The 20,952-nt window shown below is 35.5% G+C and overlaps 1 protein-coding gene across 4 annotated transcripts in view; it reads right to left on the bottom strand.

Annotated features, from left to right (window-relative positions):
- Positions 1–20,952, bottom strand: part of ARHGAP5 (Rho GTPase activating protein 5) — a 78,621-nt gene that overhangs the window by 25,525 nt on the left and 32,144 nt on the right. For 2 of the 4 annotated variants that reach the window (XM_057543047.1, XM_057543046.1), the window contains exon 3: positions 19,945–20,092. The exons of 1 other annotated variant lie outside the window; for it this stretch is intronic. In XM_057543047.1, coding sequence (XP_057399030.1) covers positions 19,945–20,092 — 148 coding nt within the window. The remainder of the gene's footprint in view (positions 1–19,944; positions 20,093–20,952) is intronic. One more of the 4 variants, XM_057543048.1, reaches the window with a different exon arrangement.

Here is a 20,952-nt window from a genome sequence, read left to right as displayed (position 1 = left end):
GGCCCTCTGTATCCACTGTTGCTCCACATCCACGGATTCAACCAACCATGGATTGTGTAGTACTATAGTATTTACTATTGAAAAATATCCAGGTATAAGTGGACCCATGCAGTTCAAACCCACGTTGTTCAAGGGTCAACTAACTGTAAATGGAGAGATATAACATGTTCATAGATAGGAAGACAAAATAGTCAGGTTGTCAGTTCTTCCCAACCTGATCTACAGATTCAATGCAACCCCAATCAAATTCCCAGGAAATTATTCTATGGTTATCAACAAACTGATCCTAGCGTTTATATAGAGAGGATAAGACTTAAAGCCAAGACAATATTTAAAGAGAACAAAGTTGGAGGATTGATGTTACATGACTTTAAGATTTACTATAAAGCTATAGTAATCAAGACAATATGGTATTGAGGAAAAAAGAGGCAAATATTCAATAGATCAATGGAACAGAGTAGAGAGCCCAGAAATAAACACCCATTAATAGTCAACTAATCTTTGACACAGGAGCAAAGGCAATAAGAACAGAGCAAAAACAGTCTCTTCAACAAATGGTGCTAGAAAAATAGGACATTCATATGCAAAAGAATGAATCTAGACACAGACCTTCACCCTTGACAAAATGAACTCAAACTGGGGACTTCCCTGGTGGTCTAGTGGTTAAGAATCTGCCTTCCGATGCAGGGGATGTGGGTTTGATCCCTGGTTGGGGAACTAAGATCCCACACGCTGTGGGGCAACTAAGCCCACACACTGCAACTACTGAGCCCGCGCACTCTGGAGCCTGCGTGCCGCAACTACTGAGCCTGTGTGCCACAACTAGAGAGAAGCCTGCACGTCGCAACGAAGAGCGAGCATGCGCGCCGCAACGAAAAGATCCTGCGTGCCGCAACTAAGACCCGACACAGCCAAATAAATTATATATATATATATATAATGAACTCAAAATGGATCACAAACTTAAATGTAAAATGGAGAACTATAAAATTCCTAGAAGACAACAGAGGAAAAAACCTAGATGACCTTGGCTACAGTGATGCCTTTTTAGATAAAGACACAATCTGTGAAAAAAATATCGATAAGCTGGACTTTGTTAAAATTAAAAACTTCTGCTCTGTGAAAGACAACATTAAGAGAATTAGAAGACTAGTCACAGACTGGGAGTAAATATTTACAAAACACACATCTGATAAAGGACTGTTATCCAAAATATACCAAGAACTCTTAAAACTCAGTAATAAGAAAACAACTCCATTGTAAAATGGGGCAAAGACCTTAACAGATACCTTATCAAAGAAGATCTACAGATGGCAAATAAACATATAAAAAGATGCTCCACATCACACGTGACTAGGGAATTGCAAGTTAAAACAACAATGAGATACCACTATTAGAATGGCCAAAATCCAGAACACTGACAACACCAATTGCTGACAAGGATGTGGAGAACAACAGGAACTCTCATTCAATGCTGGTGGGAAAGCAAAATGGTACAGACACTTTGGAAGACAGCTTGGTAGTTTCTTAACAAATCTAAATGTACTCTCCACACTTCCACTGCCAGGGGCCTGGGTTCAATCCCACAAGCTGTGCAGTGCGGACAAAAAAAAAAAAACCACCAAAAAAACAAAACAAAACTAAATGTACTCTTACCATACCATCCAGCAATCATCCTCTGTTATTTTACCCAAAGGAACTGGAAACATATCTACACAAGAATCTGCACACAGATGTTTACAACATTTATTTTATAGCTATAGCTATGTTTATAGCATAACTGCCCAGACTTGGAAGCATACAGGCTGTTCTTCAGGAGGTGAATGGATAATTAAACTGTGGTACATCCAGACAATGGAATATTATTCAATGCCAAAAAAGAAATGAGTTATTAAATCATGAAGACATGGAGGAAACTTAAATGCGTATTACTAAATGAAAGAAGCCAATCTGAAAAGGGTACATACTGCATGATTACAACTATATGACATTGTGGAAAAGGTAAAACTATGAAAACAATAAAAAGATCAATGGTTGCCAGGGGTGAGGGAGGTGGGGAGAGATGAATAGGCAGAGCACAGAAGATTTTTAGGGCAGTGAAAATACTCTGTATGCTATTATAACGATGGATATGTCATTATACATATGTCCAAACCAACAGAATGTACAACATCAAGAGTGAACACTAATGTACACTATGAACTTTGGGTGATTATCATGTGTCAATGCAGGTTCATCCTTGGCAAAAAACATACTATTCTAGTGAGTGATGTTGGTAATGGGGGGTGAGGAGGGTTTCATGTGTGGGGGGATAGGGGGTATATGGGAAATCTCTAAACCTCTTGATTTTGTTATAAACCTAAAACTTCTTTTAAAAAAAAAGATATAGACATATATAGATACATCAAAGCTTATAAGGATGAAGTAACATCAATGGAGCGAGAGTCTTTTAGCAATGATAAGTGACACTTCAGGGACAAGAATGCTACAGAAATAACAAGGCTAATGGCAGTATTTTTTTTTCCTCAAACAAAAACAGTATTTTTAAATATGGGGGGGAAGCTATATTAAAGAGAGAGATATATATCTCTTTAATATCCAAGAAAAAGCAACAACAGTGTTCCAATCTTTCATTTTGTTACTTTCTACATATAATGCTTAAAAATACATAACGTAAACATGACATGCATTGTTTTCATTCTATTTTCAAAATAACGGACAAGAGGCCTTATGTTAATGATAAGGAAACAAACTTAGAAAAGTGAAGTGACTTGCTAAAATCAGAAACTGGGCAAGCCAGGGTCATTAGTTTGTCTCATTCAATATATAAAAGGAAATATTTTTGACATGCTACCCCATTTGTTTTATGCTAGGTGATTTCCTCTCTCTGCATGATTTCTATCACTGGGGTTGGGCATAGCAATTTCATGTCTAGTCATTTTTCTTAGAAAATAAAAATACGAGCATAGATGTAAACAAAAGGATAACTGCCATTATTGACTGTTTCAAGACATGTTCAGAAATACGGAATTACTGTATAAACCATAATTATCAAGATGTTAGATACGAAATATAGGTCATAAAAAATAATTCCAAAGTATCTTATCAAATGGAATAAAGTTTTGCTCATGTATTAAAAATATTACAAAACCATGTTGAATTTTCCCCTTTTGAAAAAGCTATATATGTTTAAATGTGTAAACATTTAGAAGAAGAAAAACTTATCTCTTGCTCATGAAATCACAGGTGATTTTTTCAGTTCTATTCCTTATGGACTCATCTGTACTTTTTTTCCTGCTGTAATGAAATAGATAGTTCCTTTCCTTAAAACAAATCAAAACAAACAAACAAAAAACCCCCTGGCTATCAAAAATCACCTGTAAGCGATAATCGTAGTGGAGCCTGGGCTAGAATCCAATTGTGTGACCTCAGACAAATTACTTAATTTCTCTGGGCCTCAGTTTCTTGCTCTGTAAAACAGAGATAGTAAATGCACACACATGCCATAGAGGTGTGAAAATTAAATGAATAAACTACAGGGAATTCCCTGGCATTCCAGTGGTTAGAGCTCCATGTTTCCACTGCAGGGGACAAGGTTCAATCCCTGGTCAGGGAACTAAGATTCCTTAAGCCACATGGCACAGCTAAATAAATAAATAAATAAATACTTTTAAAAAATTAAATGAATAAACAACACACTTATTTTATAGCATACCGAAAGTTTACTATACAAATAGGAAGCATTCAGTAAAAGCTGAATACATTACTAATTATTCCACCTTGGGGATAAAAAGAGTAAGGGCTAGAGTGTTTCTTCAGACTTGCACCACATTCATTTTCCTGCCGGAATTTCACCATTAAAAAAACAAAAGAGCTTCAGGTATAATCACCTGGTTGTCAATAACAAAAAATGACGATTCCGTATGTTTCAATCTAACTTAAAAACAAAGTATTTGACATAGCTTTCTCCTGAGAATAGCCTTTCTGTCCCTGTCATAACCACAGAGCATCCTGCATATCATGTATCACCTTCATCATCCACTATTATCACAATGTAAAACCGGGGTTTTTAATGATATAACAGCTCAGCACAATACAAATTAGTCAATTGATACAAATGTAAATTATAAAAGTCACACTGTAGCACAAATGCCTCCATTTTCTCATCTTTTGCAAAGGTCATGCATTTTTATAGGAAAAAATAATAAATGCTAATTCTAGTTTGTTAAATAAAGACTTAAAGAGATATCATTCATGTATAACTACTGGCACAAGGACACACACTTAGGATTATTAAAAATAATTAGGATTCGTTTTTTAAACATTTATTAAAAAAGGATTTATTCACATGTCCTCCTAGTTTTAGGAGCTGGGGGGGGGGTCCCTCCTCTCTTAGAGATTATGGTCCAATGGCTGTGGTGTTTAAAAAACAAAACAAAACAAAGCATAGGCTGTAACCCAATGACCAACTACTTCAAAGAAGAAAATGTTCCTGCTAACAGATAAAAATTTATTTCAAAACTAGAAAACACAAAAGGTAACATATTAACATACTAAAAAACCTTAAGGAATTTCTGCTAGATATAGGCATACTAAAATTATCTAAAGAAAGGCTTTAAGGTCTAATTTATAATTTCTCTTTGCTAGATCAAGAATAAACAAGTCACACTTGAATCATTAAATTCAGATGCCAATGATACCAACTTTTAGCATTATCTGACACGGATAAGGTTATTAAAAGCCTAGAAATTCAAAAGCAACATAAAAAGTCCTTTAGGAAATAATATGTCTCCTAGTGTTATGCATTAAGACACAACAGCCCTGTGTAGAATTCCAGCCAAAAATGTTTACCTTGAATCTGACCAGGAATCAGAAAAAATTCAGGAACATTCTGCAAAAAAAGTGACTTAAAATTTTCAAAGAATGTGTCAGGAAAACATACGTAAGGCTAGGGAACTATTCTAGATTAAAGAAAACTAAAGAAACATAGCAAGAAATGCAATGCACGATCCTTGACTGGATCCTAGTGAAAGAACAAAAAAGCTGTAAGAGGGACAATGGGACAATGAAGGAAATTTGATTATAAATAAAATATTAAATAACAGTATTCTATCAATGTTATATTTCCCAAAGGTGGTATTTATACTGTGATTATGTGGAGAAAATGTCCTTGTTCTTAAGAGACACATGCCAAAAAGATTTAAGAGCAAAGTGCCATGATGTCTGTGACTTTCAAATGGTTTGGGAAAAAAAAAAAAGTTGGGGAGAAATGTGGCAACCCAGCCCCCCACCCAAACTGGTATATCTAGATGAAAGGTATATGGATGCTCAATCATACTATTCTTGCAACATTTCTGAAGGTTCAAAAGTTTTCAAAATGTGAAGAAATAAAGAAAATATGGGATGGTTACTTCAGATTTGTGGTCACATATTTAACACGAAATGCATGGTTTTTGTTTTTCTACAGCTATAATCTACTTTCTGGTCCAACCACAGAGTAGACAGGCAGTTAGTTTAACCAAAGTTGAGGTTTGCCAAGAGAATAACATGGTGGGGGTTGAGGAGGTATGCAAAGGAGTGAATATAAAAATGGATTGAGATATATATAGGTAGGACAAGGAAGTACAGAAGACATTAGGTAATGACATTTAGTGAAAAAGTGTTAGAATAATGAAAATTAGTAGGAGTTCTTCAAAAAAGCAAGTGGGAATGCTTTTAAATAAAATAAATAAAATAAAAAGAAAGTTATATATTTAAATAAAAAGAAAGTTATACTGACCTTTATTTAGCAATAAAACAAAGATTCATTTACCCATTTCACCTCATTTATTTCATCCATCATTGGTGTGTTGGAACAACATAATTTTTAGACCAATACTTAAAGAAACTTACTGAGACATTCATCCTTCTAACAAGAGTCTTAGCAGAAAAATAACCTCTAAGCTATACAGATAGTTTATTTCTTTATAATTCATTTGTAATAGTGGGGACATTCCAGATTAACTACATCTACATGCAAATATAAATTTTAGGATACATAGGTGAAGAAATTCTTCCCCTATCTGGAACTTGGTCATCTGATCACCTAACCTGTCATAACTGAAAAAATGGAAACAAAAAGGATTATAAATAGCCAAAAAGATGTACAAAGCCCTTGCACTAAAATATATTATTTCCTTTATAGGAGGAATACCTCCTGTTTTTCCACAGATTCTATTTAACCTAACCAAAAGCACAACTTAAACTAACTCTGCCATATGTTCTCCTGACTCACAGCAGATTAGAAGTTGCAAACTGGAAAAGCAAAATAAGATTATAAGCAGCAGGAGGTACACTGACAACAAAGCAGGAAATTGAAAAACTATAAAATCTAGAAAACAATTTAGAAAGTCTCTAACATAGGAATGCTTCAAAAGATTCTGAAGATAGCACATTTTTAATACCAGAGAAAACTTTCATTAAAATATCATTCTAAAGGATAAAAGGATAAAGGAAGAAACACTTCCTAGCTCATTCTATGAGGTATTACCCCGATACTAAAGCCAGACAGACACCAAAAAAAAGAAAACTATGGAATATCCTTTATGAATACAGATGCAAAAAACTTTAACACTAGTAAACTGAATGCAACAGCATTAAAAAGATTATATACCATGAGCAAGTGGGATTTATCACAGGAATGCAAAAGAAAGTGGTTCAACATAAGAAAAAAACAATCAATGCAACTCACCACATTAATGGAATGAAAGAAAAATACCCACACGATCATCTCAATTGAGAAAGAAAAACCATTTCACAAAATCCAACACCCTTTTCATGATAAAAAATACTCAACTAGGAATAAAAGGTTTTATGGGTTGACTCTGTCTCCCAAAAGATATGTTGATGTCACAACCCCCCAATACCTCAGAAGAGGAACTTATTTGGAAACAGGGTCATCACAGATGTAATTAGCTAAGATAAGACGATGTCATACTGGAGTAGGGTGAGTCCTTAATACAATGACTAGTGTCTTTCTTAGAAGACAGAGACACAGGGAGAACCCCAAAGGCAGAGAATGGAGTAACACTGCTGCAAGCCAAGGAACACCAAGGATTGACAGCCACCACCAGAAGCCAGAAAAAGGCAAGGAAAGATTCTACCCAGTCTCAGATGAAGTGTGACCCAGCTGACATCTTGATTTCAGATTTCCAGCCTTTAGACTGTTGGCAAATAAATTTCTGCTGTTTTAAACTGCTCAGTTTGTGGGACTTCATTATGGCAACTCCAGGAAACTAATACAAAAGGGAACTTCAGCAATGCAATAAAGAGCATTTATGAAAAACTCAGAGCTAACATAATGGTGAAAGAATGAAAGTTCTTCTCTAAAGTAAGGAATACCAGCAATGCCTACTTTCACCACAGCTTTTCAACATTACACTGGAAGTTCAAGCCAGAGCAAGACAAAGAGATAAAATGCAACCAAATTTCAAAGGAAGAAGTAAAGCTATCTCTATTCACAATGGATATGACCTTATATACAGACAAAATCCCAAATACACACACACACCAAAAAAACTAATAAGCTAATAAAAAAAACTTCAGCAAAGTTGCAGGATAAAAGATAATCACACGAAAATCAGTTCTATATAGTAGAAACAAACATTCCGAACATGAAATTAAGAAAATAATTCCATTTATAACAGCATCCAAAAGAATAAAATACCTAGGAATAAACTTAGCCAAGGAAATGCAAGACTTGTACAATGAAAACTATAAAACAGTGTTGAGAGAAATTAAAGAAGACCTAAATAAACAGAAAGACATCTAGTGTTCATGGACTGGAAGACTTAACACTGTTAAGATGGAAATATTACCAAAGTCATCTACAGATCAAAATGCAATCCCTATCAAAAAGGAATAATAGGATGGCTAGAATTAAAACACACACACAGGAAAGCTACCTGTAAAAGAATGAAATTAGAACACTCCCTAACACCATACACAAAAATAAATTCAAAATGGATTAAAGACCTAAGTGTAAGACTGGACACTATAAAACTCTTGGAGGAAAACATAGAAAGAACACTCTTTGACATAAATCACAGCAAGATCCTTTTTGACCTACCTCCTAGAGTAATGGAAATGAAAACAAAAATAAACAAATGGGACCTAGTGAAACTTAAAAAGTTTTTGCACAGCAAAGGAAACTATAAACAAAACAAAAAGACAACCCTCAGAATGGGTGGGAGAAAATATTTACAAACGAATCAATGGACAAAGGGTTAATCTCCAAAATATATAAACAGCTCATGCAGCTCAATATTAAAAAAACAAACAACCCAATCAAAAAATGGGCAGAAGACCTAAATAGACATTTCTCCAAAGAAGACATACAGATGGGCAAGAAGCACATGAAAAGCTGCTCAACATCACTAATTATTAGAGAAATGCAAATCAAAACTACAATGAGGTATCACCTCACACCAGTCAGAATGGCCATCATCAAAAAATCTACAAACAATAAATGCTGGAGAGAGTGTGGAGAAAAGGGAACCCTCTTGCACTGTTGGTGGGAATGTAAATTGATACAGCCACTATGGAGACAGTATGGAGGTTCCTTAAAAAATTAAAAATAGAATTACCATATGAGCCCAGCAATCCCACTACTGGGCATATACCCAGAGAAAACCATAATTCAAAAAGACACATGCACCCCAATGTTCACTGCAGCACTATTTACAATACCCAGGTCATGGAATCAACCTAAATGCCCATGGACAAATGAATGGATAAAGAAGATGTGGTATATATATACAATGGAATACTATTCAGCCATAAAAAGGAATGAAATGGGGTCATTTGTAGAGATGTGGATGGACCTAGAGACTGTCATACAGAGTGAAGTGAGTCGGAAACAGAAAAACAAATATCGTATATTAACACATATATGTGGAATCTAGAAAAATGGTACAGATGAACAAGTTTGCAAGGCAGAAATAGAGACACAGATGTAGAGAACAAATGTATAGACACCAAGGGGGGAAAGTGGGGGAATGGTGGTGGTGGGATGAATTGGGAGATTGGGATTGACATATATACACTAATATGTATAAAATAGATAACTAATAAGAACCTGCTGTATAAAAAAATAAAAATAAATAAAACACACACACACACACAGAATATAACATGTGTTGAGGAAGATGTGGACAAATTTGAACCCTTATACATTGCTGATGGAAATGTAAAATGCAGAAAACAGTTTGACATTTCCTCAAAAAGTTAAATATAGAATTACCATACAACCCACCATTTCACTCCTAAGTATGTAACCAAAAGAACTGAAAACAGATATTCAAACAAATATTTGTACATGAATGTTCACTGCTGCACTGTTCACAACAGTGAAAGGGTGGAAACAAACCAAATGCCCACCAAGTGAACAAACAAAATGCGGTATATATCCATACAATGACACATGCTATAACAGATGAATCTCAAAAACATTATGCGAAATGACAGAAGCCAGACAAAAGGTCACACATTGTGTGATTCCATTTATATGAACTATCCAGAATAAGTAAAACCAGAAAGACAGAAAGTAGGTTTATGGTTGCAGAGGATGGAGCAAGGGGGGAACAGGGAAGGGAATAACCACTTAATCAGTATAGTTTTCTTTGGGGTGATGAAAATCTTTGGAACTAGATGAAGTGGTGGTTGTACAACATGGTAAATGTACTACATGTCACTGAACTGTACACTTTAAAATGGTTAATTTTATAATATATGAATTTCACCTGAATAAAAATGTAAAAAAAAAAAAAGTATTCTAAGTCATCTAACCCTTGTAACTTCAAAGCTGATAACCATGCTTCCTTCTTATTAAAAATTTTTTTCTTAGTGTTTTAGGGCTCCATTCTTTTGTACAGCCTATTTGCAGTGTGACCTTTTCTTCTCACTCTCTATGCTCACCCTGAATTTCATCAGCACATAGTTTACATTAATACCTATACAATGACAATTACCAAAATCTCATCTTAAGATCAAATAACTTTCCAAAGATCCATAGCCATACATTCAACTGAATCTTGAACTTTTAAGGAACCAGGCCACACAGCAGGAGGTGAGCAGCGGGCAAGTGAGGGAAGCTTCATCTGTATTTACAGCTGCTCCCCACTGCAGTGCTGGAGAGTGGCTGCAAATACAGATTTTCACTGGCAGAGAGGTTTGATTGCACAGAGACCATAATAAATCAACTGCTTGCAGAAACGTATCAAAACCCTATCAGTGAGTGGCAAGTGACCATTAAGCTGCATCTTACATAGTAGACTGGACATAAGCACCACACTTCGGCTGTCATTGTCTCCCAACACCCCCAGATGGGACCATCTAGTTACAGGAAAACAAGCTCAGGGCTCCCACTGATTCTGCGTTATGGTGAGTTGCATGATTATTTCATTATATATTACAATGTAATATTAACAGAAATAAAGTGCACAATAAATGTAATGTGCTTGAATCACCCTGAAACCACCTCCCACACACACACCGTGCCCCTGCCAGTCTGTGGAAAAATTGTCTTCTACAAAACCGATCCCTGGGGCCAAAAAAAAAGTTGGGGACCACTGCCCTACAGGCACCTTGAGATTTAAGATGTACATAATATGAATCTATTATCAAACTGTCAAATCTGCTTTTCATACCATAATTCCTGTTTTCATTAATGGTGTACCACCTATAGTCACCCTAATATAGAATCTGAGAGGCATTTTTGAGACCTCTTTCAACTCCTTATCCATCCTAGTTCCTGAGAGAGGACTATTACTCTTTCTTTTCAATCTCTCTCCACCACACTTTTTGTCTACTTAAAACTTATACTGGGCTTCCCTGGTGGCGCAGTGGTTGAGAATCTGCCTGCCAATGCAGGGGACACGGGTTCGAGCCCTGGTCTGGGAAGATCCCACATGCCGCAGAGCAACTGGGCCCATGAGCCACAATTACTGAGCCTGCGCGTCTGGAGCCTGTGCTCCGCAACAAGAGAGGCCGTGATAGTGAGAGGCCCGCACACCGCAATGAAGAGTGGCCCCCGCTTGCCACAACTAGGGAAAGCCCTCGCACAGAAATGAAGACCCAACACAGCCAAAAATAAATAAATAAATAAATAAACAAAGTAAACAATGCGTTTAAAAAAAATACATTAAAAAAAAAAAAACTTATACTAATATTTCAAGGGTCATTTCCCAACTGGAACTTAGCACAACTTCAACTAAAAACTGTAAAATTTATATGAAACAACAGTTTTCAGACACTGAACTATAGGCAGCTCAAAACTGATCTGTAAGGAAAAAGAAGCAAATAAATTAAAATGTCTGAATGCCCCGATTTAGTGCCTGGAAACAGATTTTAGATAGCAGTGCAGAGAGGTGGAATCATAATGGCCTACCAGAGTTGAGAATATGGAGACCGGAGTTCAGAAAGGATGAGATGTCTAGAATTTGTGAGGTAGAGTACCAAAAAAAGAGGGAGAGATATATACAGAAAGAGCCTCAGAGATATGCAGAAAAGACACTGGAGTCTTTGGTTGAATACTGCAAGTGTGTGAGAGGAAACTTTCTGAGGACAGGGGCTGAGACTAGTCCAAGTTCTATTCTCAAAATACCTTTTTTTTTTTTTTAAGTACTGTTTTCTTTTTTTTAATTGAAGTATAGCTGATTTAAGACCACCTAATATGCAGGGCACTAAGTGAAGTCTTCATACCTTAAAGTAGGTCTAAATAAACACTAGAATAAAAGCTGCCATGGATCTGCCAAAATAAACTTATAAGCAAGCCTAGAAAGGACCAGACTGATACACAAAAGGCTTAACACATGACAAAACAAATCCAACACTCTTTAAAGGAACACTAGAAAATTCACCACTCAAAATGAAAAATTAAAAATGTCTGATGTCAAATCAAAACCACCAGTCAAAGAAGCAGAAAAACACAACCCATAACCAGGAGAAAAGCCAACAGAAACATAAACAGACCGAGAAATAAAATATGACAGAATCCATAAAACAAGGACCTTAAAACAGCTATTATAAATTTTATAAGTATATTTAAAGATATAAAAGAAAATATCAACATGATATTGATAAATGAAACAAATAAAAAAGAGACTTAAAATGGAGCTTCTAGATTTGACCATACAGGAAAAAAATAAAAAATCAGTGAACTAGAAAATATAGCAATAGACACACAGTCTAGGTGAAATGAAACCCAGAAAGAAAAAAAGGTTTAAAAAAATGAACAGTCTCAGTAAGCTGCAGAACAATTTTAAGATGTCTAACACCATGTAACTGGAGTCCATAACTGGGAAATAGAACAGGAAAAAATATTCCAATAATGGCCGCAAATTTGAAAATTATAAACCATGAGATCTAAGAAGCTCCAGAAACCTCAAGCAGAAGTGTTGTTTTTTTTTTTAAAGCACACACTAAAATACATTTTTAATAAAATTGCTAAAAAACTAGAGAGAATAATGTTAAAAGCAGCTGGGAATCGAGGGAGAAAGGGGAACACATCAAATACAGAGGAATACTGGTAAGAATAGTAGCAGATTTCCTTTTAAATATCATGCAGAAGACAACAAGCAGTCTTTAAAAAGCTGAAAAGAAGAGCATCCCTGGTGGCGCAGTGGTTACCCGCCTGCCAATGCAGGGGATACGAGTTCGCACCCTGGTCCAGGAAGATCCCACATGCCGCAGAGCAACGAAGCCCGTGTGCCACAACTACTGAGCCTGCGCTCTAGAGCCCGCAAGCCACAACTACTGAGCCCACGTGCCACAATTACTGAAGCCCGCGTGTCTAGAGCCCGTGATCCACAACAAGAGAAGCCACCGCAATGAGAAGCTCGCACACCGCAATGAAGAGTAGCCCCCGCTCGCCACAACTAGAGAAAGCCCGTGCACAGCAACGAAGACCCAACGCAGCCAAAAATAAATAAATAAAATAAATATTTTTTTTTTAAAAAGCTGAAAAGAAAAACGAAATCCATCAACAGCCTAGAACTATCAGAAGAACAAAGTTGAAAGGACTACACGTCTCGATTTCAAAACTTACTAGAAAGCTAAATAATGAAAACAAAGTGGTACTGGCAAAAAAGGATAGGCATAGGGATTTCCCTGGTGGTGCAGTGGTTAAGACTCCATGCTCCCAATGCAGGGGGCCCAGGTTCGATCCCTGGTCAGGTAACTAGATCCCACATGCATGCTGCAACTAAGAGTTCGCATGCCACAACTGAGGAGCTGGCACGCTGCAACTGAGGAGCCAATGAGCCACAACTAAGGAGCCCACCTGCCACAACTAAGACCCAGTGCAACCAAATAAATATTAAAAAAAAAAATGGATAGGCATATAGATCAATGGAATATACGTGGAAGTGCAGAAGTACTCATATTTACAGTCAATTGATTTTCAAAAAGAATGCCAAGGCAATTCAATAAATGGTGCTTGGACAATGGATACGTAGAAGCAAACGAATCAAGCTGGAATCCTTCCTTGTGCCATACACAAAAATTAACTCAAAGTGGATCATAGACCTCAATGAAAGAGCTAAAACCAAAAAACTCTTAGAAGAATATACAGGAATAAATCTTTGTGATCTTGGGTTTGGCAAAACCTTCTTAGATATGATACCATGTGCACAATAACAAAAGTTTTTAAAAAACTGGATTTCATCAAAATTTTCAACTTTTGTGCTTCAAATGATACCAACAAGGAATCTGGGGAAAAAATTTTTTCAAGTCATATTGAAAGCAACTTGTATCCAGGATATATAAAGAGCTTTTAAACTCAACAGTAAGAGGGCTTCCCTGGTGGTGCAGTGGTTGAGAATCTGCCTGCCAATGCAGGGGACACGGGTTCGAGCCCTGGTCTGGGAAGATCCCACATGCTGCGGAGCAGCTGGGCCCGTGAGCCACAATTACTGAGCCTGTGCGTCTGGAGCCTGTGCTCCGCAAGAAGAGAGGCCGCGATAGTGAGAGGCCCGCGCACCGCGATGAAGAGTGGCCTCCACTTGCCACAACTAGAGAAAGCTCTCCCACAGAAACGAAGACCCAACACAGCCATAAATAAATAAATAAATAAAAGGCTTTGGGTGCATTCATCTCACAATTTAAAAAAAAAAAAAAAAACAAACTCAACAGTAAGACAAACAACTCAATTTAAAAATGGTAAAGTATCTGAATATATACTTCTCCAAAGAAGATATACAAATGGCCAATAAACACCTGAAAATATGTTCAACATCATTTGTCATCAGGGAAATGCAAATCAAAACCATATGAGATATCATTTCATACCCACTAGGATGGCTATAATCAAAAAATCAGAAAATAAGTGTTAGCAAAGATGTGGAGAAACTGGAACTCTTGCATATTGCTGGTGGGAATGTAAAATGGTGCAGCCACTTTGGAAGACAGTCTGGTAAATTCCTCAAAAGGTTAAACATAGAGCTACTATATGATCTAGAAATTCCACTCTTAGATATATATACTCAAAAGAAGTGAAAAACGTGTCCACACAAAACTTTCACAGGAGGGTTCACAGCAGCAATATTCACAATAGTCAAAAAGTGGCAAACAACACAAATGTTCATCAATGGAAAATTATTCAACAATAAAAATGAATGAAGTACTGACAGATGCTAACACTGATGTTATAAAACACTATGTTAAATCAAAGAAGCCAGTCATAAGAGACCAGAACAGGTAAATCTATAGAGACAGAAAGTTAAGGGAAGGTGGGTGTGGAGAATAAGGAGTGACTGCTTAATGGGTGGGGTTTATTTTGGGGGTGATGAAAATGCTCTAAAATTGAAAGTGCCGATGGCTGCACAACTCTGTGAATATACAAACACACCACTGGATTGTACAATTTAAATGGGTGAATTGTAGAGTATGTGATATCTTTCAAAAACAAGGATAATTATCTGATTTAAGCAAAAATTATGAACATATACTGTGATGTTTAAAACATATTGTAAAATTAAAATGTTTTAACAATTAACAACAAAAGAACAAGGGATAGGAGGGTTAAGTGAACTGTTCCAAGGTTCTTAAGCTACATATCATGGTGGTGTAATGTTGTCTGAAGATGAACTGTGATTAAACAAACAGTGATAAAAATCACAAATGCACAACTAACTACAGTTCTGTACCTACACTGTTAGCCACATTTAACATGATTCTGAGGGAGCAGGACTGACCTCATGTACAAGTCCCCTTTTCCCGCAAAAATGAATGAAAAAACAAAGTCAGCATCTTTTAAACCAGTGGCCACATAGTAAAAACTGTACATCATTGTCCATTCATTTAAAAAGCAAAGTCACTAGGATGGTATAAAAGTGATAACTGATGCCTTTTTAACTTTCTGAACTTTTTATTATTTCAAGTTCTACAGCACCACTAAAAAATCCTAACAGATAAATATAACTAATAACCCTGATATTGGAGTTAAAATAGAATAAAAAATATTCACTTAATCCAAAAGAAGGCAGGAAAAGAAGAGAAAAGGAATAATGTTCACATGAGACAAAAATAAAAACAAGATGGCAGACTTAAAACCAGTTATGTTGATTATTACATGAAAAGCCAATGACCTAATAAATGCTCCACTTAAAAGAAGTGGATTGTCAGATTCAGATATGCTATCCACAAGAAATTACGTTAAATATAAAGATACAAATGAAAGGATGAAAAAAGATATACCACATAGACACTACTCAAAAGAAAATACCATTGGCTATGTTAATTTTAGACGAATGAGTCTTCAGAACAAGGAGAATGCTTCATAATGATAACACGTCAGTTCATAAAAAAAGACATAATCCTAAATGTATGTGCAACTAAAAGAATTTCAAAACACATGAAGCAAAAACTAATACAACTGCAAGGAGAAACAGACAAATCTCAATCATGATTTCAGATTTCAATAGTACTCAATTAAAAAAGCAAGTCAACAAGAAAATCAGTAAGGATAGCCAAGACTTGACGAATACTCTCAAGAACTTGACCTGACATTTATAGACCCCTTCACCCAACAGCTTAAAAAACATTCTACTGAAGGCTCCATGGAACATTCTTCAAAACAGACCATATTCTGGGCTATAAATAACAAGTCTCAATAAACTTACACTGAAATCAAACTGTTTTCCAACTACAATAGAATTAAACTAGAAATGAATAACAGAAAGATATCTGGAAAACATTTAGAAATAAAACACTTTTAATAATCAATGAGTTAAATTAAAAAGTCAAAAGGGAAATTACAAAGTATTTTGAACTGAATGAAAATGGAAACAACATATCAAGATCAGTGGCACACAGCTAAAATAATGTTTACAGGAAATTTTTAAACATTAAACACTATAGTAGAAGACTGGTCAAAATCATTATCTAGCTTCCATTTTAAGAAACTATAAAGAAATAAAGAAACAAATGAAAGCAGAAAGAAGGAAAACAGAAAAAAGTAGAATTCAATGAACTTAGAAATGGACAAGAGAGGAAAATCAATAAAACCAAAAGCTGGTTCTTTGAAAGATCAATAAAATTGATAAACCTCTCTCAAGAGGACAAAAAAAAAAATCAGTAATGCCAAAAACAAAAGAGAAGACAGATGCTACAGACATTAAAAGTATGATAAGGAATTTTATAAACCACCTCTGCCAACTTGAATGAAATGGACAAACTCCTTGAAAGACACAAACAATCAATGCTTACTGAAGAAACTGAAAATCTGTACAGTCCTGTATCTATTAAAGGAATTTAATGTATAGTTAAAAGCCTCCTCACAAACAAGATTCCAGGTCCAAATAGTTTCCCGGGTGAACTCTACAGAAATTTAATAAAGAAATATTACCATTCTATACAAACTTTTCCAGAAAATAGACTCAGTCTATGATGCCAGGTTTACCCTAATAGTAAAACCAGACAAAGACACTGCAAGAAAAGAAAACTATAGACCAATATTTCTTAGAATGCAGAAATCCTTAACATTTTAGCAAACTGGATCCAGCGATAAAACATTATGACCAAGTGGTGTATGACCAACCCAGGAACGCAAGGTTAGTTTAAAAATCAACATTTAAAAATCGATTAATGGGGTTTCCCTGGTGGCACAGTGGTTAAGATTCCACCTGCCAATACAGGGGACATGGGTTCGTGCCCTGGCCCGGGAAGATCCCACATGCCGCGGAGCAACTAAGCCTGTGTGCCACAACTACTGAGCCTGCGCTCTAGAGCCCATGAGTCACAACTACTGAAGCCTGCGTGCCTAGAGCCTGTGCTCCGCAATAAGAGAAGCCACGACAATGAGAAGCTTGTGCACAGCAACGAAGACCCAATGAAGACCCCACAGCCGAAAAAAAAAACCTCAAAAAAAATCAATTAATATAATTCACCACATAAACAGACTTTAATAAGAACTCTATGATCATATCAACAGAAGCAGAGGAGCCACATGACAAAATCAACATCCGTTTTGGATAAAAATGCAGCAAACTAAGAATAGAAGGATTGGGACTTTCCTGGTGGTTCAGTGGTAAAGAATCCACCTTCCAATGCAGGGAATGCGGGTTCAATCCCTGGTCAGGGAACTAAGATCCCCCATGCCGCAGGGCAACTAAAGCCCACATGCCACAACTACTGAGCTCATGTGCCTCAACTAGAGCCCGCGTGCTGCAAACTACAGAGTCCTGGCGCTCTGGAACCTGCACACCACAACTAGAGAAGAGAAAACCTACACGCCACAACTAGAGAGAAGCCCAGGCATCACAATGAAGAGCCCGAGCACCGCAACGAGAAAGATCCCACGTGCCTCAATGAAGACCCCACGTGCCGCAACTAAAACCCGACGCAGACTAAAATAAATAAATAAATAAATAAATAAATAATAAATCTTAAAAAATTAAAAGAGCCAGTGCTTTCTTTAGAAAAATAGAATAGAAGGATACTTTTCAACCTGATAAAGAATATCTACAAAAAACTAAGAGCTAACATCATACGTGACAAAAGACTAGATGCTTTTTGAGATGATAAAAATGTTCTATATCTTGATTGTGGTGGTGCTTATATGACTAGAGTTATTAAAACTCATACTGTATAATTAAAATTGGTAAATTTTATTGCATGTAAGTTATAACAGTAAAGCTGATTTTAAAAACTTCCACCGTATTTTCTTCAGGGTTGTTTAAAAGAAGGTTAGTCCTCTAAACAAGGGTGTTGATTATATTTACGTTACAAGTTAAACCTTAAATATGGAGATGGCTGCTCCAGTCCATAATGAGAATCTGCTATTCAATTCTTAAACAACTGAGAATTTCTGCTAAAATGGATTAGCATTAATCAGTAACAAAATGATACATACTACTACATCAACAAAAGAACTAGCTTTAATCTTTATATAAGTATTCTTATGGTCTTATGGTACCTAAGTATACTTCCAACAAAGCACTTAAATATATAAATTACCTGCCAGTTGACTGAACTAATTCAAATGTTGCTAAGAATTGAACTAGAATTTTCATTTTATCTTACACTTGGAATTTATTTTCCTCAAGCCAAATCACTCAACTACCACGAAAATATTCAAGAAGTGGGACTTTTTAATTATAAAAATAAATGTACAAAATGCAATCCATTATTACTTTATTGTTATTTTCTAATCACTAAAGAAAAGTCTTTTTGAATTGCTCAGTCATATCCACAAGGCCTAATTATATTACTAGAGAAAATGAGATTTCTTTAACCTCAAAGCAGGTAGCTAACATTATAAGAACCTCTGCATTTCTACTATGCTAAAGATGGACAGAAATACATAAAGAAATTTGCCTAATACTTCTGTTGAAGGAAAAAACAAATGATTGAAGGCATATCCAAATACAGGCTCTATAAATTAAAATTTATTAACTTAAGGGAGAAGATAGGATATTTCAACTCTAATACCAGTGGATAACAGGTATTGCCCCATATTCCACTCGTTATTAAAACTGAAAGTTAGCACTTCTCACCAGACAACCTAATATATACGTATAGAACTTAGCTGACAGTCAAGATGAAATGGTATGGCGTACATACACCTAAGTAAAAATAAGCTTGATTTTTCGGATAGGACATGGGCATCCTAACTTGTTTATTCTTTAAACAATACTTGTTTATCAAAAGAGGTCATTAAGAATAAATAAAGCTAAAATGAAATTAGCTCATGTTTTCAAACCATTAAATTTTGGAGTCCATTCAAATCACTCAAGTTTCATGGTTAACTTGTATTCATTTTAAATGCACATAAACATAATATTCTGCCTTTATTACCCAACTCTGACTAGTCCAACCCTCAGTAATGGTTTCATCAGACAAAGTAAACATAAGAGCAGGCTTGTTTTTAAAACAGTGAGGATATCTACACACTCCTTACAAATACAACTCAAACCATACAAACCATATTAAGCTAGTGCTGCTGAATAAATAGTAACATCACAAACAAGCTACCTCTTGCACATTCACAAATATTGCTATGAATTTGTAAAAGAAAAATTCACGTGTAAAATGAGTTAAAAAATAGTATTAGACTTAAAATGTTGCAAACATTCAAATTATTGATTTAAATCATATCTATGATTAAACAGTAGCATAATTTAATAACTGAGTTATTCTAAATTCCAAAATAAGGTAAGTTTAACATTTTAGTATTTGACTTAGCCATTTAATAAAGAGAAGTCCAACAAAAGCATGACTGGCTAACAACAAAACTGCTTTCAAATATCAGATGGTTACATCTAGAATTAATACTCAAGATAATCAATCCTAATGAGAATGATACACCTCTTTCAAATTTTAGCTTGAATCAGGAACATTTGACAAACTATTGGTGTAGCAAAAGTGAAATTTTATATCAAACCTCTTGCAATGATACTTCTATCCTACCTGTATCTTCAATAAATTCCACACATTTTTCAACAAATAGTGGTATGGGCTTCTCAGCTGTAACCAGATCCTGGAGGGGCATCCCAAAGTAATTACTTTCCCAATTTCTACGTGTTGGTGGATTGAAGTTCTTAGTTTTCTTTTTCTGCTATAAGAAAACATATTCAAGTTAAAACTATTAAAATTAATTTCCTTCAGAAAAACATTAGTATTAAGCAATGTAAATAAACATTTTGTATCAAAAGATATATTTAAAAGCCATATCCAACCTAAATGTCCATCAATACCGGGTTCATTAAATAAATTCTGCTAGAAGCAGCAACGTGACCAAGAGAAAGAGACAAAAGTGAACAGACAAAAAAATGGCTGAATAGAAGAAACTTTTCCCTTTGGAAAATAATAGAAAACTGGATAGGTAGGGAAATTAGAAAAGATCATTTTTCAATGCCAAGTGAAAAGGAGAAACTAGGAGTAAGCAATGCTCAATGCACAGTTTCAGTGTGGTCTGTTGATTGGTGCATTTGTTATCTGGTCTTTGGAGAAGTTCCAAGTGAGATTTTTGTGCATAGCTATATTAGTAAGAATATAACATAGCTTTAATTATTGATTATATAATGAAGCTATGCAACTCCATGAGTTTTAATCCCATCATTTTCCCATTTTCTTCCTATCTATTGACTCTATTTCTTAAATATTAAGATAATTTTTATAAAAGAAAGTAACATCCCAGTGGGAAAGGAGATGTTAATTTAGTCTATTAAAAATGTTTTATTAAGCACCCCAAAAAAGATAATTTTTATAAGTAATGGACAAAACATTTTCACAATAATAAAGAAACAAAATTACATAAGAATTTTCAAAGTTTAATTTCAATCCTGCATTGGGAGAAAATGGGTTCTTAACCAGGGAGTGAACATTTCAAAAACCTAAGGAAATACTGCCTGGAATTCAACCCTTAAGGAGATTCTGAGTCAGTCTTCCTTAAGTAGGGTGTATTTATATTTGTCA

The sequence above is a fragment of the Balaenoptera acutorostrata genome, chromosome 3, assembly GCF_949987535.1.
Source record: "Balaenoptera acutorostrata chromosome 3, mBalAcu1.1, whole genome shotgun sequence".
NCBI classification, from domain to species: domain Eukaryota; kingdom Metazoa; phylum Chordata; class Mammalia; order Artiodactyla; family Balaenopteridae; genus Balaenoptera; species Balaenoptera acutorostrata.
This window is presented reverse-complemented; position numbering and strand designations above follow the sequence as displayed.